The sequence below is a fragment of the Capricornis sumatraensis genome, chromosome 14, assembly GCF_032405125.1.
Source record: "Capricornis sumatraensis isolate serow.1 chromosome 14, serow.2, whole genome shotgun sequence".
Taxonomy (NCBI): Eukaryota; Metazoa; Chordata; class Mammalia; order Artiodactyla; family Bovidae; genus Capricornis; species Capricornis sumatraensis.
Window position 1 is genome coordinate 68,547,101 of NC_091082.1, and position 26,760 is coordinate 68,573,860.

Here is a 26,760-nt window from a genome sequence, read left to right on the forward strand (position 1 = left end):
TCATCTAGTTAGTTTCATTTTTTTTTCTATTTCATATTCAGTGCCCCCGTTTCACTTAGTTTATGTTTTCCAGTTTCTCCATCTTCTCTTTTTTGTGATATTCTTTCTCAAGCCCTTATCAAACATAGTAGAAAAGTTTTTGTATACATATATATAAGTAATATTGCCTAACTAAAAAATGTATGACATTTGACTCAACTTGTTTGACTTAGTATGAATAGAATGTTAGATTTCTAATTTAAAAAAATAGATATGCAAGAAAGATTTACTGTATAGCACTGGGAGCTATAGTCAATATCTAGTAATAGCCTATAATGGAAAATAATCTGAAAAATAATGTGTGTATGTATAACTGAATCACCTTGCTGTGTACCTGAAACATTGTAAGTCAACTGCACTTCAATAAAATATATATATAAAATGAAAAAAATAAAATGGATAAATTAAGCCAAAAATAAATAAAATAATTGATTATTTTCTTCAGAAATTAAAGGAGAACATTAGGAAGATACTCAGTTTTGTCTCCTTACCACCACCTTTTTTAAGTTTAAGCCAAAAAATGTTACATAAAATATGGCTACATAAAAGTGTTTTATGTGTACTAATACTGCCACCATTTATTGAGCTTTTTATAGTAGTCCAAGTACTGTGCTACATGCTTTATGTATCTTATTTAATTTTCACATCAGTTCTAGAAATCATTAAGTGACAGACACCTTACTAATTACCAGTAGTAGATTCCAAGCTAAAAATGACCTTTATTATTGCTTCATTTTATGAGTGTTAATCAGTAAATAGTGAACTTCACTATTCACTCAGGGCTCAGTCTGATGGCACTATTGGCATAAGATGGGTATAATTTTCCTAATGCACCTTAAGTCAGGAGACTAAAGTGGCAGGAGCTTAGATGTCATTATTTCTAATTTAGATATTTAGATCACATTGCAAAAAGAGGACTTATCTTTTCAAAATAAATTCTGTGATTAGTTCTTTGCAATTTAATCTGAAGTGCTTTTAAAAAAAGAAAACCTGATTGTTTATGATGTAGTATTGTAATGTGCATCTAAGTCTTCAGAGTTGTATATAATAGTATTTCTCTTAAAAGACCATTGCCTCACTCATCAGTGTGTGGAAATGACACCATGGTGTGATTCAAGGAGGAGATGTCATTTTTTTTTCTATGTAATTTCCATGTGTAGTGAAATAAGCTGTTTTTAAATGATGCTTATTTTATTATTATTATTATTTATTTGGCTGTGCTGGGTCTCAGTTGTGGCATGCTGGATCTTTAGTTGCCACATGTGAACAGCACATGGGATCTAGTTCCCTGACCAGGGATTGAACCTGGTCCCCCTGCACTGGAAGCACAAGTCTTAGCCACTAGACCACCAGGGAACTCCTAATGATGCTTATTTTTATAAGATTTGTGTGACGCTTACAGTGAAGTGTCTTTTTCATGATTTTGCTGTGACTAAACATCTGCTTTGTATGTGTGCATGTATGTGTCCAAATTGTTGGGAAGAAAATAAGATTTAACTATGGCTTTATTTCAGTTATTTTAAATCTTTTAAGAGCTTCCAAAGGTTATCGCAAAGTATATTTCTTTATAATTTTTCTCTCTCCTTTTATAATATTAAGCCATTAGCTGATGACTCACAATTTCAAATGGTAAAATTCTAGTTTGATTTTAATATGACTTTAAAACTATCAAACTACCTATTAGTAACCAAGAGGAGGGACAGTTAAGTATGGCTATCCTGTTACCGGGAAATAAATCTTTAAAGAATGTCCAAATTTCGCTAACCAAAAGTTTTTCTACTTCCAGCTACTTATCAAGACAGAGTATCTTCAGACTTGCAAACTTTATTTGCAGTTTCAAAGTAGCACAATTAGAAGGTGAATTAAATAAACAGGAAGACACACCCCCCCACCCCTGCATAGAGATTTAGGAAAAAGGATGGAAACCACTAATAATTTTTTTCTGAATCTCAAATTTTATATGTTAGATTAACTATACATTGGTGCTTTCTATTAATAGTTACTGAATTTATTTTTTTTAATGACATTAAAAGGTTTTATATCTCTTTCAGAAACTACATCTGACCAGAGTGACATTGAAGGTAGAATCAGAGCCCTGAAGGATGAGCTGCGGAAAAGAAAATCAGTTGTGGACCAACTCAAGAAGGAACAGAAGAAAAGACAAAAGGAGAGGCTCAAAGCCCAGGAAGCCAGTCTCATCAAACAATTGGAGGTTAGACATGAGAAGGCTAGTGTACACATGAAGCCGGAAATGTTTTAAGCATTAATAAAGTGATAGATTAAAAATTTTCAGTATTAGTTTTGTGCCACATTTTAACCTAACTTTAAAAACGAAGAAACTGAGGTGTCTGAACAAACTCTTGCTTGAAGCATTAAATATTAAAATGTTATATAATATCAAGTATTAAAGTAAATAGTGAAAGTATTAAAATGAGTTTTTTCCCAAAAGAGGAAAGATTAGGCCTATGAAAAAAAAGCTTGATATCCGTGTCCTCTTAAGGAAAGAACCATTAGATAAATAATCCTGGCTATTGGAACTGTTAACTGCTTTTTCTTTTCTTTTCTTTTTTTTTTTGGCAGAATGGTGTTTCATGCCACCCAGCTTATTAGTATGATTCTTTGTACTATTTGAATAGCTCCTAAAAATAACGCTAAACTTGAGTTTCCTTCCAAACTCTAGCAACCTTCCCTGATTTGATTCTACCCAACTCTGGAAGCCTGGTTTTTTTGGTTTGTTTGGTTGGTTGGTTTTGTTTTTAGCTTTAAAAGCATGTGGGCACAGAAAGTTTTACTGACAATTCCTCCGAATATTTTTTAAATTAATTTATTTAATTGGAGGCTAATTACTTTACGGTTTTTATATCTTTCTCATTCTGTTTTTTCCTGTTTGTTCAGTTTTCAGATCCCATTGATTTCTTTTTTCATAAGTCTTGCTTGTCCCTTTCCATTCCTACTGACATCAGGCTGTTTGGGACCCTGATGTCTTCTTACCTCTACAGTGTGCATAGCCTCTCACTCTTACATGTCCTTGCCTACGGTTGCTTCCCTATAGCTTACATACATTCTGTCAGCCTAGTATTCCTGAACACCGTATTCATTACAGAACCAGTCTGAACTTCCTATATCATAAGAATCCCTTCTCAAGGCTCACCTGAGATCATTCAGTTTCTTCTCAGTCACTTTCAGTAATAGCAAGTTTCAGATTTTCAAGGCAGTTGATTTCATTGGTTGGACTCCAGGTGCTCTAAGTGCTAAAAAGGTCTTTGTTATGTTTGGGCAAAATTTCTGTTCTTTTAATTGTCCTTGTGTGGTAACACCAAACATGTATTCTCCTTTATTAATACGTTTATTAATTTAATCAAATATTCAAGCACCTTTTTATGTGTTGGAAACTTGGCTAATTACTGCACATATTTTTCACTTTATCCTCAAAGCAACAAGATGTGGATGTTACTATCCCTGTTTTACAAATGAGGAAATTGAGTTTCAGTGAAATTAATGATATCCAGAGATATGCAGCTCAAATGTGTTAAAACTAGGATTTTAATTTAGCTTGAATTCCAAATTCTGTGCCCTTACCATTACACTACACTATCTTCCACATAGAAGATAAACCTGCTAACAGATCTGGAGAAGATAAGACAGTAACATTAGTACCCAACACAAAGATGGGAACAGGAATTGTAACTTGCACATATGTTTAGAAGAAAAGTGATTACGATTCAGTGACCATGCTGAGAAGTTCATGCTGGAAAGTAGTAAGAAACCAAATTTTAAAATGAAAATCAAATTTAGGGCTTTAGAAATCAGACTGGTGAGTCTGAACTTCATCCTATAGGTCTGTGCTCAATCTGACTATACATTAGAATTAATCAAGGAGGTTTTTTGAAAAATACAAATATCCAGGCTCACTCCCAGAGATTTTTATTTAATTGGCCTAAGGTGGGGCCCATGATTTAAAAGTACTGCTAAGGGTCAGTTCAGTTCAGTCTTAGTCGTGTCCGACTCTTTGCGACCCCATGAACCACAGCACGCCAGGCCTCCCTGTCCATCACCAATTCCTGGAGTGCACCCAAACCCATGTCCATTGAGTCAGTGGTGCTATCCAACCATCTCATACTCTGTCATCCCCTTCTCCTCCTGCCCTCAAATCTTTCCCCACATCAGGGTCTTTTCAGATGAGTCAGCTCTTCGCATCAGGTGGCCAAAGGTCATGAGGAGCAATTAAAAGCTAAATGAAATACTATTACATTGAATAGCATTGCCTCAAAAGTTCAGTAATAGATACATCAACTAGAAAAATATCTAGAGAAAAATATAAAGATCCATCTCATTCAATATTTTATTAAATGATTTAAATAGAGGCAATAAAAAGTTCTTTATTTAGATTTTATAATTATAGTATATGTATATAGTATAGTATATAAATTAGTGAAGCTTTATTTATAGAATGACTAATAACTAAGAAGTATTTTTGCAATTCTGTACTATCATGCTCTCAACCACTCCCTTCTCTTTCCTTGGGATCTGTATTCCCAAAGTACATACCCTTTAAGAAGTTTACTGCCATTGAAACTAAGTGCAATGGCTAAACTTAAAATTATAAGGAAAGTATTAGGACATCCTTTAAAGAATAATTATATAATCAGCTAAAGAGTTTTTTTAATATGGCAGGGCCTGAATTATTACTTCATAAGTATTACGCTTCTGTATTACAGAAGATTGAGATTGTATCATTTCCTAATTGATATTAGTGTTACATTATACATCTTGCTTATACATAGCCTATTTCAAGAAGGCTATGCAAATAACTGACTTTAGAACTCTGAGAAATAATACTGATGCAGGGAGTAAACATTTTATATTAACATCTTTTTTACTGTTTGAATATTTTACCATTAAATGTTTAGTTTTCTAAGTTAAGATAGTTTTTAAAAATTCTGTATATTGACTCCTCTGATTTTTCTAAACGTAGTCATATGATGAATTCATTAAGAAAACTGAAGCTGAGCTTAGCCGAGATTTGGAAACCTCACCAACAGCCAAGCCTCAGATTAAAACGCTCTCCTCAACTTCTGAAAAACCCAAGATCAAGTCCCTTCCACTGCACAGGTAGAAATTTTTGATAACTAACCTATATCCTGCCTTATTTGCAAAAGAAATAGGGAAAGGTTTTTAGTTGAAGCTAACTTTTGAGTAACTGTGAAACTGTAGAAGTGAAAATACTGGTTTATGGTTTTAGTGTCACTAAAGTAAATTTGTTGTTTATGGTATAATCACAAATCAAATTTATAATAAGGCACAGATTTAAATATATATTCTGAAATCTGGTGGGTGCAGTGAAAATAATACTCTCCAGCATTGTTGTTACAGCTTTGTAAGTTGGTATAGTTGTTTTCAAAAACAATTTGGCAATGTTTCAAAAGTCAAAAACAGTCTGTAACTTTTGACTCAGTAATTCCCCATCTGAAAATCTAGCTTGAAAACATAAAAACTACCAAAAATATCTATTTGCATGAACATGTGCACCATAACCTCTTTTATATTAAGTAAACACTGGAAGCAGTCTTTACATCCAGAAATGGGTGAATACCCTGTTAGTGAAGGTTCTTTCCAGGGACAAAATATTATGCCATCATTGGGTGCAGATACAGAAGATGCAGAGTAGCCCCACTAGAATATATAGTGTGATACATAGGGAAGTCAGGAGGAATATTTAAGACGGGTTTTGAACGACGAGCAGAGGTTATGTAGGTCAGTGGGACTGAGAAGTAGTGGGTATTTCAGAGAGAAAGGCACTGATGAGTGACTAAAAGCAGTCAAGAGCTTGGCATATCATGGAAGCTGAATGCGATAGGATATTGCCAGAGTTAGGAGAAGGAACTGGAAAAATACAAAACAGATTGTGATAATATTGTACTCAAGCATTTTTAGTATTTTCTTATTCACTTTCTTAGAAGATGTGAAACCTTGAAAGGCAATATTTTAGGATATTTTTTGTTTCTTAGAAACGTTACACAGACTCATTACAATTAATTTAGCATTACCTGGGTTTAAATCCTGGCTCCAGCACCAGCCAGCTGTTTAATTAGGGGCAAGTTATTTAACCTCCCTGTACTTCAGTTTTTTAATCGGGATTTATATCCCTATAAGAACACCTGAGTAATAAACTTGTTATCAGGGTTAAAAGACTTAACTTAGGACAGGGTCTAACACACAAAGTTAGCACTGTGTATTAGTTTTATTGTTATTGCTAGTAAAATATTGAGGGAAGTGGTAAAAAGGAATAAGTTTAAATCATATCATATATAACTATCCCAAAACAGCAGACATCAACAATTAGATATATTTCTTTCTCGGATTTTTTTTATAGTTATATTTTGTATTTTTGATATGTATATATTTTCCCTTTATGTTACATTATATGTAAGTTTTATTTTAATTTCTACATTTGATTGTGTTTTTATAGTTTTATTAACCAAGCTACTAAGAATTTTAACGAGAGAATGATAGAATCATATTTCTCTTTAGAGAAATCTTTTTGACTACAGTATGAAGGAAAGATAGAAAGGGATAAGTTTAGAAGCAGGGATAACAGTAGTCTAAGCCAGGCCTCAGATAATCCACTGTAATAAGAATAGAGAATAGGAGATAGATTTTAGGAATATTGAAGAAGTATACTTGACTAATTAAAGTTGTAGATGGAGAAGCTGAATGACTGTCATATTTCTCTTAAGTAGTAGTTGGTTGAGTTGAAGTTACACTAACCTAAATGGAAAATCAGGTGTTCTTCAGTGGGAGGCTTAAGATTTTGGTTTTAAAATGTTAATTTTAAGGTATCTATAGTTCATCTAATTGGAATTATCCAGGAAAGATGTTAGGGTTTTATATATATATATGGATGACCAACATATAGATCATGGTTGAGGCAATAAATATGGCAACATTTGGATGAACCTTCTTCACCCAAAGAAAGTGTGCATTCAGAGAGAATAAAAGGGAGCCAAGTACTAGATATGATATATAAAATATAAACAACCTTTAAGGAGATTAAGAAGAAATAGGAGTAGAAGGCATATAATATGACTTTGCAGATAAAAAGAAAGCAAGAAAATGAAGATGGTAAATGTCAAATTAAAGCATACAAGAGAACAGTAAAGTACCATCAGAGGAAGGAATAAAGAATGGGAGGAGGGGAACTTTGCTCAATATTCTGTAATAACCTAAATGGGAAAAGAATTTGAAAAAGAATAAATATATGTGTATGTGTAACTGAATCACTTTACTATACAACTGATACTAACATTGTAAATCAGCTATAGTCCAATATTAAAGGGGGGAATTTTTTTTTTTAAGCTTGAGGTATACGTATAAGTTAAGGGGGAAGAAAATCACCAGATTGAAGGACTAACGATTGTAGAAAAAAGAATGGTTAGTTGAGGGATACTATCAGTGAGACTGTAGAAATTATGGGATTTGGGGCAGAAAGAAATTTGAGCAAATTTAAGAGATACACCTTTTTCTTCTTGCAGACAGGAGGAAAGGGAATTGGGATGCCTGTGAATATAGATGAATTTGTAGGTAGAAAGGTTGAAGATGAGAAGGTTCATGCTGATGGCCTCTCTCTTTCTCATTAAAAGAGGCAAGATCATCTATTGAGAGTGACGAAGGCCAGAAATAGGCTTGGTGAAAATGGCAAAGGTTGGAATACTTCCTGTGGAGTAGAAAGAAGTAGTTGTCTAAGAATTGATTGCCTTGGTTACCAGTTATTATAGTATCAGTAATACATTTATTTCTGTTTATTAATTTTTCTACTTAAGATCGGAAACAGCAAAGAATTGGAAATCACTGACAGACTCAGAACGATCCAGAGGATCCCTGGAGTCTATTGCTGAACATGTTGGTATGTAACTAGAAAAAATAATCACACTGTATCTACATGGGCTAAAGATTTATACAAATGCCTATGCAATTCTACCTCTAAGTTATTTGGTTAAAAAATGAATTTCCTAAAGATAGTAGATCGTTTAATATTTTAAGTTACTTTTATATTTTAAAGTGATTTATGGGTTATGCATAAGTTATATGAATCAGTCTTTATTGTCCCAATAACTGACAAAAACTGAATCATAAAGACATTGATCTAAAATGGCTGTGAGGGTGTCATCAGCATCTCAAAATTCTCCCTTAATCAGATTTTGTATCTGATTGTGTAATTGTCGGCCTCCATTATTTCTCAGCTATGTGGTTATATACATTTTTTTCAGTTGAGTCCAAAGAAAAATAAGAACTATTGAAAATAAAGTATAATTAAATGAGGAATTAAAACTGAGGTGTGAAAAAGCCTACCTGGCAATAATGACAGAGTAGCTATTTGAATTCAAGACTTTTACTTCTTGGTTTGTTGGTTCACTGAATCTTAATTATTTTCTTCTTATTTAGCAGTTTTAGCTCTTAGAGTGCTATATTTCCAGAAATAGTTAGGTGTTTTTTGGTTTGTGGTTTTTTTTTTTTACATTCAAGAGGTTAGTTGAAGTCCCTGGGGAAATTCATTCTTTTAGAGACATATATACTAGTACATTTGTCCCTCCTTTATAGCTTTTCTATTTGAAGAACATAGGTAATATGCTTCATCCAGTTCTGTGTTTGCATGATTTGAGAATCAGCTTCTCCATAAACTTTGATTCATTTTTCTTAATTTTCTAACTTAAGACAACACTTAAAAAATTATACCAAACTTCAGATTTTTCAGTTCAGTGCAGTTGCTCAGTCATGTCTGACTCTTTGTGACCCCATGAATCACAGCACGCCAGGCCTCCCTGTCCATCACCAACTCCCGGAGTTAACCCAAACTCATGGCCATCGAGTTGGTGATGCCATCCAGACATCTCATCCTCTGTCGTCCCCTTCTCCTCCTGCCCCCAATCCCTCCCAGCATCAGGGTCTTTTCCAGTGAGTCAACTCTTCACATGAGGTGGCCAAAGTACTGGAGTTTCAGCTTCAGCATCAGTCCTTCCAAAGAAATCCCAGGGCTGATCTCCTTCAGAATGGACTGGTTGGATCTCCTTGCAGTCCAAGAGACTCTCAAGAGTCTTCTCCAACACCACAGTTCAAAAGCATCAATTCTTCAGTGCTCAGCTTTCTTCACAGTCCAACTCTCACATCCATACATGACCACTGGAAAAACCATAGCCTTGACTAGACGGACCTTTATTGGCAAAGAAATGTCTCTGCTTTTGAATATGCCATCTAGGTTGGTCATAACTTTTCTTCCAAGGAGTAAGCGCCTTTTAATTTCATGGCTGCAGTCACCATCTGCAGTGATTTTGGAGCCCCCAAAAATAAAGTCTGCCACTGTTTCCACTGTTTCCCCATCTATTTCCCATGAAGTGATGGGACCAGATGCCATGATCTTTGTTTTCTGAATGTTGAGCTTTAAGCCAACTTTTTCGCTCTCCTCTTTCACTTTCATCAAGAGGCCTTTTAGTTCCTCTTCACTTTCTGCCATAAGGGTGGTATCATCTGCATATCTGAGGTTATTGATATTTCTCCCGGCAATCTTGATTCCAGCTTGTGCTCTTCCAGCCCAACGTTTCTCATGATGTACTCTGCATAGAAGTTAAATAAGCAGGGTGACAATATACAGTCTTGACGTACTCCTTTTCCTTTTGGAACCAGTCTGTTGTTCCATGTCCAGTTCTAACTGTTGCTTCCTGACCTGCATATAGGTTTCTCAAGAGGCAGGTCAGGTGGTCTAGTATTCCCATCTCTTGAAGGATTTTCCACAGTGTATTGTGATCCACACAGTCAAAGGGTTTGGCATAGTCAATAAAGCAGAAAGAGATGTTTTTCTGGACCTCTCTTGCCTTTTTGATGATCCAGCGGATGTTGGCAATTTGATCTCTGGTTCCTCTGCCTTTGGTAAAACCAGCTTGAACATCTGGAAGTTCACGGTTTGATGTATTGCTGAAGCCTGGCTTGGAGAATTTTGAGCATTACTTTACTAGCATGTGAGATGAGTGCAATTGTGTGGTAGTTTGAGCATTCTTTGGCATTGCCTTTCTTTGGAATTGGAATGAAAACTGACCTTTTCCAGTCCTGTGGCCACTGCTGAGTTTTCCAAATTTGCTGGCATATTGAGTGCAGCTCTTTAAGTTATTTTTAAATGTTCTATTTATTTTTAGTACAGTGTGTATATTCATAAAATAAAAATTTACTACATATGGTAACCTATAAAACAGGTCATTTTTACTGACCAGAGCTTTTTCTCACTAATATTTGGTTTTTATTTAAACTTTGGTTTCAGAAATTGAAAGTTGTGATTAGACAATTTTGATGTGATTTTTTTTTTTCTTCTTCCCCTTTTAAGATGCTGCATTGACAGGTTCTGAAAGATCAGTATCGGAAAAATCTTCATCTGCCTACGCAAAGAGAATGACTGAATTGGATGGTCGGACAGAAGAGCACTTTCAGACTTCTCCGATTCTGAGATCATCAAGGAGGACAAGAGCTGAATCTGGAGATTCTCTAGAAAATGTCCCTTCATTATTTCTTCTCAAAGAATTAAACGCATCTTATAGAATTCTGGATGTATCAGGTGCCAAGGCTGAAGAAGAGTCTAGTCAAAAGTCAGAAATACAAGAAGTAGACTATGCAAAATTGGAGGAGAGTGCAATTGAAGATGCCTATTCTAAACAGTCTAGGAAGGCGGATGTCTTCCTGAAGCTAGACCTGGAACAGGGAGATTCATCTGAAATTCTTTCAAGAAAAGATCTTCCTTTAGATTCTATAAATGTTCAGAAAGACTTAGTTAGATTAGCCATTGAAAATCTTCATAAAAAAGAAACAAAAGAGGGACAGTCAAATGAAGATATCAGTCATAGTCCAAACATCCAATCAGAAAAAGAGACTCATGTACAAAAGAATATAAAGGGCAGGGACTCATCTTGGTCACAGCGTGTACTTGCATCTAAAGAGATGTCGTACTCTGAAGATTTTGATGTATCGTTTTTCAAGAAAGACATTTCAGCTGAATTGTACAAAGATAACTTTGAGGTGGCATCTTTGTTGTCACTCAGGAAAGACTCTCAGTCTTGCAGAGAGAAGTTACAGGCAACAAGCATCTCTAGAAGCAGAGCCACTAGCTTTGGTAGTGATGATGAAATCAGCGAGTGCCTCAGTGAGAAAAGCCTTTCTGTTCATAGCAGTGTCCACTCTGAAAGGCTGTTAGAACTCAAGTCCCCCACTGAGCTTATGAAAAATAAGGAGCGCAGTGATGTAGAGCATGAACGAGGAGTTACTGAATCCCCTTCCTTGGCTTCAGTTTCTCTTGCAGATGAATTACTTGATTTCCACATTGGTGATAGGGTATTGATTGGCAATGTTCAGCCAGGAACTCTTCGATTCAAAGGTGTGACTAGTTTTGCCAAAGGGTTTTGGGCTGGAGTGGAATTGGATAAACCTGAAGGAAATAACAATGGAACATATGATGGCACTGTATACTTTGTGTGCAAAGAGAAGCATGGGATTTTTGCTCCTCCTCAAAAAATATCTCACATTCCAGAAAACTTTGATGACTATGTAGACATAAATGAAGATGAAGACTCTTATTCCGATGAGCTATATCAATATTATAATCAAGAACAAAAAGATACAGAGGGTCCCAAGTCTGACAGAGAAAAGGATACAATTGATTATTTTTATGAGAAATCTCTACCCGGTATGCATGACACAGAAGCCTCAGTTGATAGAAGCCTTAAAGTAGAGACAGACAATATACAGGACATTTCTGGGGTACTTGAAGCCCATATTCACCAGCAGAATTCAGTGGACTTACTGATGTCTTCAGAGAAAAACAAAGACCTTGTTTCTGATGCCACAGAAAAGGTTTCTTCTGTTGTAGAAGACGATACTTTAGATAATACCTTTTCTGAAGAATTAAAGAGGCAACAACAGTTGACTGAAAAGGAAGAGAACGTATATCCCGAAGTTTCAGAAAAGCTTTCTACCCCACTTCTGGACCTGTTAGCAAGAGAGAAGAACCAATTGGAAGCCCAGCTGAGGTCATCTGTAAGTGAGGAAAAAAAGTCAAAGGAACAGCTAGAAACAGTCAGCTTACTGACAGACAGTTTGCTCCAAGTCTTTGTGAAGGACACAGTCAATCAACTACAACAAATCAAAAAAGCTAGGAATGAAAAAATCCAGCTTAGCAATCAGGAGCTTCTTGTTGAGGATCAAAAGAAAGTACCACTCCAAGGCCTATCCCAAAATCTTGAGGAACAGTCACCAAGCGTTCCGGGTTGCTTCTTAAGGTCTGAATTGGAAGATGAGAAAGAGGAGATTTCCTCACCAGATATGTGTCCTAGACCTGTAAGTATGTTGTTTAGAAAAAAAATGTCAATTAACCTTGCCTTTGTGGTACACTTTAATTCTATAACTCCTAATAGGTATTTTGGTGATGTGTTGTTTATTAAATAAAGATCACTGTACTAGTTTTTAAAGGCCATGTGGCTCTTTTTCTGTCTGAAGTATAATTGTCCTCTATTATGTCATGAGTGGTCACTATAGAGTTGTGACAAACACAGGCAGGTTTATGCTGGGTTGAAAACCCTTGTATACTGTCCGCAGATTATAGATTCCCTTCCAGATTCACTGATCAAATTTATTCCATGGAGATTTCCATTGTTTCTCAACCCAGTTCTTTCGTGCCTATGAAATTGTTTGTTCACATATCTACTCAGTCATAGTTGCCTTGCAGAAACTGCCAGTTGTGTTGTTGACTCTGGTACAACTGAAATATATCCACTGTGACATATACTCAGGCCATCAGCTTGTTTAGGGTGCCCATGGACAGTTGAACAACAGTAATGATTTTGAGTAACTTGAACCAGATGATCACCAAAGGTGAGAAATTTTATCTCATTTCCATATCCCAGAAGTGAAACATTTCTTCAGAAACAGAGTAATGGTGATACAACAAGGAAAAAACGAATCAATACACATTTTGTAAAAACTGAATAATAAGGCTTATGTAAACAGAATTACAGGAAACAGAATAGTTTTTTCTTAAATTGTTCATCAGTAGCCATTATATTGTTTTTATTTTGCTTGTTGATAGAGAAATAGCAAATATACAAGTAATATATGTCGTTTGTTTTAAAAAAAAGAAAAAAAGCCCAAACTTGTTAAGTAACCTGAGTTTACTAAACGGTGATCTGTTTGAATGGTTCCATTTCTGTAGGAAAGTCCAGTATTTGGTGCCAGTGGGCAGGAAGAGCTTGCTAAGAGACTTGCTGAACTTGAAATCAGCCGGGAGTTCCTGAGCGTGTTAGGAGATGATCAAGACTGGTTTGATGAAGACTTTGGTTTGAGCTCTTCTCACAAGATCCAAAAAAACAAGGCTGAAGAAACAATTGTACCTTTAATGGCAGAACCTAAAAGAGCTCCAGAAAAGCCGTGTGAAGCTTTACTGGCAGTTCCACATACTGCAGAGGAAGTAGGAATTCTCGTACACGATGCAGCGGAAGAGCTTTGGAAATGGAAAGAATTAGGTCATGATCTGCACAGCATCAGTATTCCTGCAAAACTGCTTTGCTGTGCCAGTAAGGGTCTAGATATAGAAAGTACTAGTAAAAGGGTGTACAAGCAGGTATGTAACAGGGAAGGATAATTCTAGTTTTTAAACTTCTCGCTGTTGTCTGATGTTTGGATCTTAGCCAATTCATTTTGTTTCTTTTTCTCTATCAAGGCGGTTTTTGACTTAACAAAAGAGATATTTGAGGAAATATTTGCTGAGGATCCCAACTTGAATCAGCCTGTCTGGATGAAGCCATGTAGAGTCAACTCCAATTATTTCCGACGAGTGAAAAATCCAAATAACCTTGATGAAATCAAGGTAAATTGGAAACTACAAAGTATCTCCTTTTTTTGTTTGATCTTCTTTTTGTACAGGTCTATAAATGTCATTAAAGCAGGTACTCTTTTGTATTATTCGCTCTTCTGCCCTCAAGACCTGTTCCATAGTAGATATTCAGTAAATATTTGTTCATTCAGTCTGTGAGCAAAAGAACAATGAACGGGTAACAGGGAATCCTGAACCCTCAACTTTTTGCAAAATAAAACTTAACAGTAATTTCATATACATATATTTTATAATATTTTTAAGAAATTAGCAAATAGGGAGATAAATTATTGGAATTTGTATGAACTTTAGGTGAGTTCTTAATGATTGAGAGATACGTATAATACTCTAAAAGTATCTGAAGACATATATCAAATATGCCAACCCCAGACAATATAAATGATATAACCTTTCCATCTTTGATTTTGGAGGTTTCAGATTGGTTATGTGGTTTTGAAATATGTAGGATAGTGTGATATATAAAAAATATTGCTTGTTGTCTAAGAAGCCCCTGAAAAGATTAAGTGCCCTGAAGCTACAGGGACTCAACAAACGAACTTTAAAATCAGATGCGTGAAAATCTCTCTGCCTGTTCACCTTTTCTTGAGCTATATAGCAAAGGTTATATTCCCATTGCAGTGCCTCTCAAACCTTAATGTGCATCTGAGTCACCTGGGAATTTTGGTAAAAATGCAGATTTCTTACTGAGTAGATCTGGAGTAGGACCAGAAATTCTGCATTTCTGCAAGCTCCGAAGTGATCCTGTTATTGCTGACTCTATGATTATTTTGAGTAGCAAGGGTCTAGAGTTATTTCCCCAGAGAGTCTGCCTCCAATTACTTATTTTACTTATGTATTGTCTTACATTATTCAGTTGTATATCTGGACAATCAAAATACATTAAAGGAGAATACACATTAATCTGGTATATAACATGAAAGGAGGCACTGTCTAAACAATTTGGTCTTTTTTTCCCTGAGATATAATTGACACATAACATTATATTAGTTTCAGGTATTTAATGTAATGATTTTATCTTTGTATATACTGTAAAAAGAGCACCATAATATGTCTGGTTAACATCCATTACCACACATAGTTACAAATTTGTTTTGCTTGTGATGAGAACTTTTCAGATAGATCTCTGTTAGCAACTTTGAAGTATATAATACAGTATTGTTAACTATAGAAAGCTTTAAAAAATACTCATACTGACAGAATACCAACAGATATCTGTGAGATATATGCTTACATCAGAGGTAGGCAAACTATGGCCCACAGGACAAATCCAGGCCACCACATGTTTTTAAAAATAAAGTTGCCATAACCACACCTAGTCATTTACATCTTGTCCACCCCCGCTTTCCTACTACCAGCAACAAAGTTGAGTAGCTGCAATAGGGACCATATGGCCCAGAAAGCCTGAAATAGTTACAGTTTGGTCTTTTAAAGAAAACGTTTGCTGACCTTTGCTTAACTTAAAGCAGGAGAAAAAGATTGACTTGATGGATTAAAAAAACAAAAACTTTTAAAATAGTATTCAACTTTGAGAAATGAATTATCAGAACCACCTGGGGGTTTTTCAAAGCCCCAGTTCACTCCATTCCTTTCAGCCCCCAGCAGTTGATATATCCTTGAATGTGTGTGTGTGAGTGTGTGTGTGTGTGTGTGTGTGTGAATGTGAGTGAGAGAGACATTGTTTTTTTTAATAGAACAACCATAGAAAGTAATATTATTTTATTGCTAACAAAGAACAAACATGTTAAAATAAGATACATAATATATACCAGCATTCATCAGACCATGTACATCATTATAACACACAGTGATGCTTCCTACCAATTTTAATATTGCTATAGCGAGGCTTCCCAGCTGGCTCAGTGGTAAAGAATTTGCCTGTAATGCAGAAGAACCCAGGTTCAATCCCTGGGTCAGGAAGATCCCCTGGAGAAGGAAATGGCAACCCACTTCAGTATCCTTCTCTGGGAAATCCCATGGACAGAGGAGCCTGGTGGGCTACAGTCCATGGGATGACAAGGAGTCAGACACAACTTAGCAACTGAACAGCAATAGCAGCATCACAAATGTGTATCTTATATGTCTGTATCCTCAGGTCATTGAAGAATACCTTCTGTAAGGCAGGAATTAAAAAAAAAAAAAGGCAACAAAAATATTGTTAAAGCATTTTGTAAAGCTTTTTTAAAGGGTACTAGTTCAAATACTGTTAGTAAAATTACCATGCCTCTCAAACTGAAGTGTTGATTAGTATTTTTTAATTTAACATACTTGAATCTTGGTGCTTCAAAATAAGCTATCCCAACCAAAGCCTTATTCAGAGATTTACTTTAAACTTTCTTTTGTAGTTTTGCCAGCTTGAAGTAAATTAACGGTGGTTCTTGGGTAGAAGGGACTCTAAAGTGATTTTTGTTTTTGCAAATTCATCAGCGGATTTTACTCCTTTTTCTGTATGTTGTATAGAAACAAAAATTCTTTAAGTGAATAAAAGTCTGAGCGTTTGGGAATGCTTATTTTTTCAAATTGCTAAGTGGAACCGTAAGTGAAAGAAGTTTGGATTAATGTGATCTTTTTTTTAATAAACATTGTATTCTTAGCAAAACTCTGTTTACTGCTTTATAAGTATTAAATCTCAAAAAATTTGTGTTTCATGCATTCCTCTTATTTTCACAGAACTTCATAGCAACTGAAGTACTCAAGCTATTCAGTCTTAAAAAGGAGCCAAACCACAAAACAGATTGGCAGAAAATGATGAAATTTGGAAGAAAGAAAAGAGACCGAGTGGATCATATCCTGGTCAGTGTCTATAACTGAACTGGTTTTATTTGACCATCTTTTCCAAAATCAGAATGTAGTTAGAGTCTAAAAAGAAAGGAAATATGATTGATCTTAAGTCTATGATGTTTTCATGTGCTCAGCTCTGTCCCACTCTTTGCGACTGTGAACTGTAGCCTGCCAAGCTCCTCTGTCCATGGGATTTTCCAAGCAAGGATACTGGAGTGGGTTGCCATTTCCTCCTCCAAGGGATCTTCCTGACCCAGGAATTGAACCCACATCTCCTGCATTGGCAGGAGGATTCTTTACCACTGAGCCATCTGGAAAGCCCAAGTCTATAATAGTAAAGTCTTAGCCTTCATTTGCTGCATGTCTCTCTGCCCATCAGTTTTGAAAATTGCTTTCTTTTAAATTCAGTAGATGAATATTTAACTTAATAGTATCTTGTAGGTGTGGAGAACTTGAAAAATAAAATGTTTGGAAACAAACTTAAGGTTCTGAATTTAAAGAGACTAGTATAGACGAGGGCCAGACCACCTGAATTTAAATTCCTGTTTTGGCACTTTACTTGTGTAATCTTGGACAAATTATCTAATCTCTTTGTGCCTCATTTCTCTATCTGCAAAATGAAGATGAGAATAATAGTACCTACCTGTTACAATTATTAAGAGAATTAAATGAGTATTTATGTATATATATAGAACAGTACCTTGCATCTAACTCAATAAACATTAGCTGTTATCATTTTATCATCACTATCACTATCCAGAAATTTAGCTGGACAGGATTTATTCCATTTTGCAGTATATTTTCTAGCATTAGAAAAGTGCTTATCAAACAGCAACAAAAAAAAAAGGGGGGAAGAAAAAGGCTTTCATTCTTTCTTCCCTAAAAGAATGTTAAGGTGTTAAGTAGTAGCAAACCTTAGGAAACTCAGGTATTAGTTGATTCAGGTTTATCTCCAAGCATTTTTGCTCTGGACTTTATATTTATTCTATATTTATATTCATATCATGAAAAAAATGTAATGTTTAAGTTTATCCATTTTTTCCAAATATGTACCTCTAGTGCTTCATTTACTCAGTAATAACTTCACTAGGTAAACATTTGTTAAATATTCTTTCTCATATCTTATACTTGATCCTCATAATAATTATATGAGGTAGGATAGACTAATGTTACTCTGTTTTACAAATGAGATTCAAAGATACTAAGTGACTTGCGTAACAAATAAGAGCAGGACTTTAACCAATTCATAGATCTTTGCCTCTCAAGGTAAACTTGCTCTCATATTTCTGCAGTGGTTTAGATTTGAGTTAGTAATTACCACGATGTTACTTCTTCCACCTCTTTAGAAATTAAAGGAAAAAGCACACCAAGAGACATTCATTTCCCTACTATCAATTGAATTGGTCATATTCCCTGTAAATCATCTCTGCATGCGTTTAGCCAAGAATTGTGCTAATTAAGGACCAGTGTTATAGTAGTAAGCAAGACAGACATAGTCCCTGCCTTCGTCGATTTTAGTTTGTTGGTGGAAGCTGCTGCTGCTGCTGCTAAGTTGCTTCAGTCGTGTCCAACTCTGTGCGACCCCAGAGATGGCAGCCCACCAGGCTCCCCCATCCCTGGGATTCTCCGGGCAAGAACACTGGAGTGGGTTGCCATTTCCTTCTCCAATGCATGAAAGTGAAAAGTGAAAGGGAAGTCGCTCAGTTGTGTCCAACTCTTAGCGACCCCATGGACTGCAGCCTTCCAGGCTCCTCCATCCATGGGATTTTCCAGGCAAGAGTACTGGAGTGGGATGCCATTGCCTTCTCCATGGTGGAAGCTAGCTATTGTATATAATTTACACAAATGTATAATTATAAATTATAAAAATAGAAGAATAGGGAGCTATTCTAAAAGCATTGACAGGAAACTGGTGTAATGAGGATGGTCGGGAAAGGCTTCCCTGAGGACGTGACAGTTGAGCTGAGATCTTAAAGATGAATAAGCGCAACCTGAGTTTTGTGTAGAGAGAAGAGCAGTTCAGGGAGAGGAGACTACATGTGCAACGACGTGAAATGGGAAGGCATATGGAACCAAAAAGTCCGTGTGGCTGGAGAGTGAGCTGAACTGCCTGGGCCTATGTAACTTTTTTCATGAGTCCATTTTTCATAATGTTCAATGAAATGATAGTGTTAGCAACTTGAGTTTGTTACCAACAGAGACACTAAATAAACTGGTCCTGGTCACCATTCCCACTATTATATTTAGCCAGCTTAGCATTCGGAGATTCTGATTTTTGTGCATTTTAGAGGAACTGAGATTTAAAACAATTGTCGTAACATGTAAAACAGAAATTTTGCCATCAATTCAAAAGACAAGGGTCTCAAAAACAAATTTCAAATAAGTTTTAAAAATTATATTTATTATAAATAATCATACTCATTTTCAAAATGTAAAGTAATGATTATTTAAAAGAGAACAGTCATGATAATCTTACCATGTAGAAAGTCTTAATTATTTTGACATAATAGCCTTAGAGTTTCTTTTTATACAAAGAATTTTTTTTAATGTTTGGGATCATAGTTTCTTTTATATTCTGATTGTTTTTACTTAATTAAATGTGGATTTTCATGTTATTAAGTGTATATCATTTTTAAAATAAATTTCCATTTTAATTTCTGTGGAAATAAAATAGTCCATTGTGGAATTATATATTATGATTTATTTAATCAGTTAATTTTTTTTTATTCTTTGAAATAATACTGTTGTAATAAGTATCTTGCAATATGGTATATCTTTGTAACTATTTCCAATAATTTACTCAGTAAATTCTTAGAAATAGAGTTGCTGATTAAAAGTATATGCAGAATGTTAAAGCTTTTGTCAGACTGTTTTCCAGAAAGGTTGTACCAATTATACATACTCACCAGCATGATACAGGAGTGGTGCATCTTTTTACCTTTGCCAATACTGGCTAATGTTTTGATCTTTTTAAAAAAAAAAAGAAAAAAAAGAGTTCATTTTTCTTTTAACAATTTTATTATTAATGAGGTTAATTTTTTTACTGGTTTAATGACTATTCTGAATCTTTCATATGTTTAATAAATATATTGGAAGTACAGAAAAGAACAAATTAATAGAGGAGCCATTGTTTCTGCATCTCTTTTATTCTGAGTTCAGTTTTCACCTTTGTAGTCTTTGTCTATACATCTTTTTATTTCAGCTCTTACTCTTGAATTATAGTTTACCTGAGTATTGAATTCTAGGCTCGTAGCTCTTTTTACTTCAGCAGTTTGCAGATATTATTTCATTATAATCTGACCTCTGTTGTTGATCTTGAGGAATATGCTGACAGTCCTTTATGGGGGAATTTGTCTTTTCTTTTTGTTTTCTATTTAAGATTGCATGTGTTTATGTATTTGTTCGGCAATTTCTCTGGATTATGTCTAGTCATGGATTCATTTTTATTCTTCCTACTTTGGATTCCCTGTGCTTATTGAATCTGTAGATTCATTATGTTTATTCAATTCTGGAAAATTCTCAGCTATTGTCTCTCAGAATATTGCCTTTCCCCAGTTCTTCCAGTTCCCTCAGGTACTTTTTTAGACATATTGTTGACTTTATTCTTTTTCTTTCTTGTCTCTTAATTCCTCCCCTAAGTAGTTGCAATACTTGCCACTCTTTTAAATCCCTATTTATTCTAATATTTACAGTCTCCTTCCTTTCTTATGATTTCTTATGAATTACAAACATTTTTTATTATGCAAGAACATTTTGCATTATCTTATGCTACCATTTTGCTGGAATTGATAGTCTTGCCAGCTAGCTTTCCTATACAGGGTTTGGGGTTTTTTTTGTTTTTTTTTTCATATTCAAATTTTTTTATAAGTGATATTTGGGTATTATAATTCAAAAGAGCAGAAGACAATGGTTAACAATTTGGTCCGTGTTACACTGTAGAGATAAGAAAGCCTTCCTAAGTGATCAATGCAAAGAAATAGAGGAAAACAAGAGAATGAGGAAGACTTTGGTTTGAGATCCTCTACACTGCAGTTAACTTTGCTGAATTCATGACTGGCTCCAGGGTTGACAGTCTACTTCCTCCACCTGGCCTCCATCCCACTCACAATATCATTACATATATTAAGTCTAGCCTGTTTCTTTTATAAGTAGTTTTTAAACATTTATTGTCAACAAGCAAAGCATCTTGGGCAGTTTGTTCTGATTTGATTCCTTTTAGTTTACCTTGAAAGTGAAGTCGCTCAGTTGTGTCCGACTCTTTGCGACCCATGGACTGTAGCCTACCATGCTTCTCTGTCTGTGGGATTCTCCAGGCAAGAGTACTGGAGTGGGTTACCATTTCCTTCTCCAGGGGATCTTCCTGACCCAGGGATCAAACCCAGGTCTCCCACATTGGAGGCAGATGCTTTAACCTCTGAGCCACTAGGGAAGCTAGGAATCCCCAAATCCTAAAATGCAAAGAGAGCATTTTTTATAAAATATAACAGTAACTTTTAAAATAAACTTGAGCAATAGCACATCTCAAGAATATCCTAATACCAAAAGGAGGAGGGGGAGAAATTCCTTGGGGGTCCAGTGCTTAGTACTTGCCATTGTCACTTCTGGGGAACTGAAATCCCACAAAGCCATGTGGCATGACCAAGGGTAAAAATACTCCATAAATATGAAATTTTGCTAACTTATTTATATACTCCAGAATCATGTCCAATATTATCTTTTGATATATGCGTTTTATAGTTGTAAATCCATATATCTAAAAATTTGCTTGCTTCTCTCCCCCTAAAATTCCTCTATGTATTCTCCTGTGTTGACAGAGACAACATACTTGCAATCCTTAATATCTGTAAAATACTGGAATATTGTCAAGATTGACAGATTTGAAATTTTTATTCAACAATTGAGTTTTTTCAAACTTTTTGCAGCTTAAAAGGGCTATTGATAACATCATATAAATTACCATTTTTCTCTGACTTATTTCCTTGGGCTATATTCCCATGCATGGGTTTACAAAGTCAGCAAATATCATTAATCTCCTAGCTTTTGTGTGACAGTGATGTTCTAACCTTTCTGTTTTCTAAATTCTAGGTACAGGAGCTTCACGAGGAAGAGGCCCAGTGGGTGAACTATGATGAGGATGAGTTGTGCGTGAAGATGCAGCTAGCTGATGGGATCTTTGAGACCTTGATCAGAGATACTATTGATGTTCTGAATCAAATCAGTGAAAAACAGGGGAGAATGCTACTTGTGTGACATCTTGCAAATAAATCGAACACTGAGTGCTAATATGAGTCCTGGGCCTTTCTGCCTCGTGATACACACCCCGTCTCCATCATAGCAGGAGTGCTTCTGGACCTTGTACCTGTTCTTAAAGACTACTGGTTTGGAGTTCATGGGACAGTGTGATCTATCTGGTATTACAGCCTTTGCCTTTAGAGACTGTCCACTGGATTAATTGGTGGTTTTGGTGGGCAGGGTTGCACTCGTGATGTTGACACACAGTATAATCCTACACCTCTTGTTAGTATTCCTACTGGTCTCAGATGAGGGCTGAAAACACCAGCCTTACCTCTTAGCTTAGACTAGGGTATCACTTCCTTGAGTCTAAAGTCAGGCAAGAGAGGTATATAGATGTGCATCATACCGTTTTTGAAATGTAATCCTGGTTTATACCATGAAAGTCAGAAAATGGACATTACAGTCTCTATAAACAGTATTAAACCCTGAACTGCTTTCAGATAGGCAAGTTGGATGTGTGCCTATTTCCCATTGTGGAGTGCATTTCATTTCCTTTTGAAGATGATTTTCTTCCATTATTGCAATTGAGCAGCACCAAGTGGACTGTCAAGTTGACAGGAATCAATGGTAGCCTTGCTTTCTGAGCACCATCTAAAGAATTTTAAACTTTTGCATTACGCTTAGTTTTTCTCTGTGGGCATGAAAACAGAGATGTGCCCTCACTGAAGACTGGGCTTACAGGACTGGTGCAGGGCTGGTTCTTCTCCCCCTTGTCGACCCCTGCACTTTTCTTCTTCTGAACCTCTACCAGCTGCTCCCAGAATCACAGATCCTCAGGACCATCTCAGGCATCCAGGCATGGCAGAAGTGGAAATAATTCATTTTTGGCCTTCAAACTTTCAGCTCCCATTTCTCCCCAAGAAGTCAGAGACGCTGTTACTTGAATGATTTAGGAAATGAGTGTGTGCACCAAAGACAAAAAGATAACTGTCTATTGTTTGTGTGCTTGTTTTACGCTATAGAACATTTTTTTAATTTATTTTAAGATAAATTATTAAGTTGAAAATGTATGTCCCTATTCAGAAGTGAAAGATTCTTCTTGTAATAGTTAAACTTCCGTCTTGAAGCTTCTATGGTTCGTAGTCTTTGCACAGGAAGCCTATGGTCTTAACAAACCCATACACCTGTCCAAGAAGGCAGTTAAATTACATGAAAAGAAGTGAACTTTTCTAAGATCACCTGAAAGTAGCAGGAATGGGATAAGATGATTTGAAGACACTGTAAAATTCAAATTCTGCCTCTCTTGCAGCATTGCTTCTCACAACTATTACCTGTATCTGAAAAAATATATATGTAGACTCCAGCTGCTACCTTAGAGCATGTGTGATGCTCTCCTGGGGCCTCAGCACCCTGCCTTCTTGACTGGTTTCTCTTAATCAGTCCTATCCTTCTTCAAGCAATCTAGAAGAATGTGGATAATCTTAGGCGTGAATGTCAATGCCTTAATTTTGAAGGTCCTGATTAGAAGCATGATAGAAGACATCCACTGGATTCATAGTTAAAATATCCTGGAATGTTATACCTTCAAAATACGTTAGGAAAACCCCAAAGATGGTATAATCTTTTAGTGTGCACATTCGTTCATTTCTGCATCTTTCCTCCAGACTTGCCTTTGCGTCTCAAATGTTTCACTATGCACACTTCCATTCTCTTTGGTTTCATCTTGTTATTATGAGAAACTTACTGAAGTAATCATTGGAATATTTGCATTTTGCACAAGGACTGGTATGATAGCTCTTGACAAATAAGGAAAGCACTGAAATGTTGTGATAGGGTCTCGGGAAATGCTCAGATTGATGTTGCCAGCATTTCTTCTAGGCTTTTGATGTTGAGCTCTAGTCTTGTAGCCATAATGAGCAAATTGATTAAGAGAAACTAGGGTTTCTTGGGGTTATTAACCAGTAGTGTGGAGATATTATTTTCATGTAGCCAAGGAAAAGCAAAGCCTTTTCTTTTCAATTGTGTTGTTTGGAAGACAGAAAAACATCTTGTCTACATTCTTTGGCTGTTTGTAGGATTACATAGTCCTTATGATACTGAAACTTTACAGCTGCTGTAAATTTTTTATAAGCGAATATGAAAATAATATAATAGGAATATAGGTTGTTTTTCTACATCCTCATTATTTTGACCTAAATCAATTTTTAATAAAGTTTTATCTTTAGTCTGTATGACTTTGTGATTCCAGAAAAAGGAAAAAAAAATGATATAAGTCCATGGAATCAGCATCCTGGACTTAAAGTTCCCTGGTAAGAATGCTGCCAAGAATGTGGTAGTAGCAGTCCCAACATACTCCAGCTCTTGTTACTGTCTTGAGAATCTTGGGTTTCCAGTGAGAGGCAGGAATGAATCAGTCTTACTCTTTGCTAGAAATGATTATCCATAGTTTGGTAGCAGAAAACAAGGGAAACTATAATCAGCAGATTTCTTACTGTTGTAACTATTTGAATACAGTTGAAAAGGGGTTCATTGTTAGCATTAGGAATAACAAACATGGATACCCAGCCACTTGTTCCATATTGGGATCTTTTTAATCAAGCTCTGCCTCTTAACCAAGAATCTAAATATTCCCTCTTTGTAATCTCTGTTCCTTCTCCCCACACTCCCATCCTCTTTCACTCCTCATAATTCCTCTAAGAAAAAGGTCTTTGCATCAGCAGTAATATCTTTTAGAATAATAGCACTATCAGAATTTAGCAGTAAACCAACCTATAGGCTTCAGATTTATTTCTGAGTCCAAAATAATTTGTGCTATCCAGGGTACTTCACTCTGGGTTAAATAAGTACAGGGTATAGATTCCCTCTTCAGGTCTAAACAGGAATTTTTACTCTAGGGAAAAATGGGAAGAGCTCAAAAGTAGTTAATAAGGAAGGTAATTTGTTTTTCTTTAACATAAAAGAAAGGAAAATTCCTTCTGTGACTACAGGTCTCTGAGAAATTATCTTTCAAAAGAGATTTCATTGCTCATAAGAGTGTTGTGGCCTATTGATAAAAACAATTTTGTTCACTTTCTTGTCTTGAAAAAAAGTGGCCTTAGCTTTTTGCAATACTTGAATAAAGTGTGTACTCGCACAGCGTTAGAGACTCATAACTTTTCTGCAAGAAGTTCAAACTTACATCTTCTTTTACTACCTTAAGAATACTAGTGAATAAAACATTAATTCAAAGAGCAAATGATAGAAACTACAATGATGTTTAATGCAAATTGTAGAAATTTACATGTTTACAAATCATCTTAAACTGGTTGTGCAACAATTCAATAAGATATCTTTGTATTATAAAAATGTGAAGAAAAAATGTAAACTGATGTAAAAGAGGTACTGTCATTTTAATTAACCTATGTTTAATAGCTTTTCCTTCCAAACTTTGCAAAGCCTTCTCGGTAAACACATTGCAAAGCGTTCCCTGGGAGGCCCAGCCTCCCTGTGTGTACTGTATTGTGCAGACATGAAAAAACAAACCCGTTTACTGTGTATTTGTAAATAGCCTGGTCATCAGGCCATTTTCAGCCAATAGTCACATCCAGTGCAACTTCGCACAGAAGACTTAGGGTGTGGTTTGTAAGTATGATCTGTAAAATAACTGGGATCAATTCCCATGTACACCTGTGTAAATAGATTTGTTAACTGAAATGTACTTTAAGAAAAGAGGAAAATCTGTAAATAAACTGATTTGTAAATTAATTTCATGTCAGGCGTTCATTTCCTTTTTTGCCTTTTGAGCCAAGTTTCGAAAGCTAGTCTGTATAAAATTCACTTCTGATTTCTTACTGGACAGCAGAGTGCTGATGCCTGAGCAAAAGAGTAGGGCAGGCTGCACGGAGGCGCTCTTTACACAAATGCCACTTCCACGCTGTCTGAGCAGCTTCAGCAGTCACTGCACACACCTTCGTGTCCGAGCACTGTGCCCAGTGCAGGGGAGATAATGAAGATGACAGGCATGATCCTTGACCCTGGGGGATGAAAGAGAGACATCAAAAAATAATTTCAAAGACAGGGCATGACAAATGTGGTAAGTCCTGCAAAGGAAGCATGTGCTGCTTTGAGAGTATGTAATACAAGGACCGAACAGAGCAAGGGAGTGAGTCAGAGGAGAGTTCCCTGATAAAGTACAACACTGTTCTGTATCAATGGGCTTCTTCCTTGTCATTCACAGCAAATGTCTTTTCTCCTAAGTGACTTGAATTCTGATCACCCTTATAAAATAACAACACGTGGAAAGTCACAATTAAGCGAACAAAGAAGAACAACTATCTGATGATGTGATGTGGCTATAATTTATTTCTAGATATACAAACTTGGAGAAGAATGGGGCTAGACATACAGAAGAATAAAAGTACTGCAAAGGTGGAAATGGATGGTGTTCAGGATTATGAGTGATCTCTGGTGCAACAAGTTAAAAGTCATCACCATCATCTCACCTGAATTCCTCTGGTAGCCTCCTGATGTCTGTCCCTGCTATACCTTTTACCTGCTACACAACCATGAACATTCAAGAAGTTCTCAGAAAAAGATCCCATATTGCAGCAAGTTCTAAGAAATTGCTTTCGAGTGCCCGCTTTTTGCCAGATACTGTGTTTGTTAGTAAGTCACAGTAATGACAGCTTGAACCTTGGAATAAAGACCAAATGCCTGTTTTCTTGAATGAAAACACGCAAAAATAGTAGATGGGAGGAAGGCAATTAACAGCAGAGCTAAGTAGAAGGTGAGACCAGCACTGGTGGGAC

General features: G+C 35.9%; 1 protein-coding gene and 1 non-coding gene across 2 annotated transcripts in view; both read left to right on the plus strand.

The window, feature by feature from the left end:
• CEP350 (centrosomal protein 350) overlaps positions 1–21,988 on the plus strand; it is a 125,384-nt gene extending 103,396 nt beyond the window's left edge. Inside the window, exons 30-37 of the mRNA XM_068986345.1 lie at positions 2,091–2,251; positions 5,015–5,151; positions 7,860–7,942; positions 10,409–12,408; positions 13,280–13,687; positions 13,787–13,933; positions 16,628–16,750; positions 21,824–21,988. Coding sequence (XP_068842446.1) covers positions 2,091–2,251; positions 5,015–5,151; positions 7,860–7,942; positions 10,409–12,408; positions 13,280–13,687; positions 13,787–13,933; positions 16,628–16,750; positions 21,824–21,988 — 3,224 coding nt within the window. The remainder of the gene's footprint in view (positions 1–2,090; positions 2,252–5,014; positions 5,152–7,859; positions 7,943–10,408; positions 12,409–13,279; positions 13,688–13,786; positions 13,934–16,627; positions 16,751–21,823) is intronic.
• On the plus strand, positions 15,806–15,877 carry TRNAY-GUA (transfer RNA tyrosine (anticodon GUA)). The gene has a single exon. It is a non-coding gene; the product is annotated as a tRNA-Tyr (tRNA).
• Positions 21,989–26,760: the final 4,772 nt, after the last annotated feature.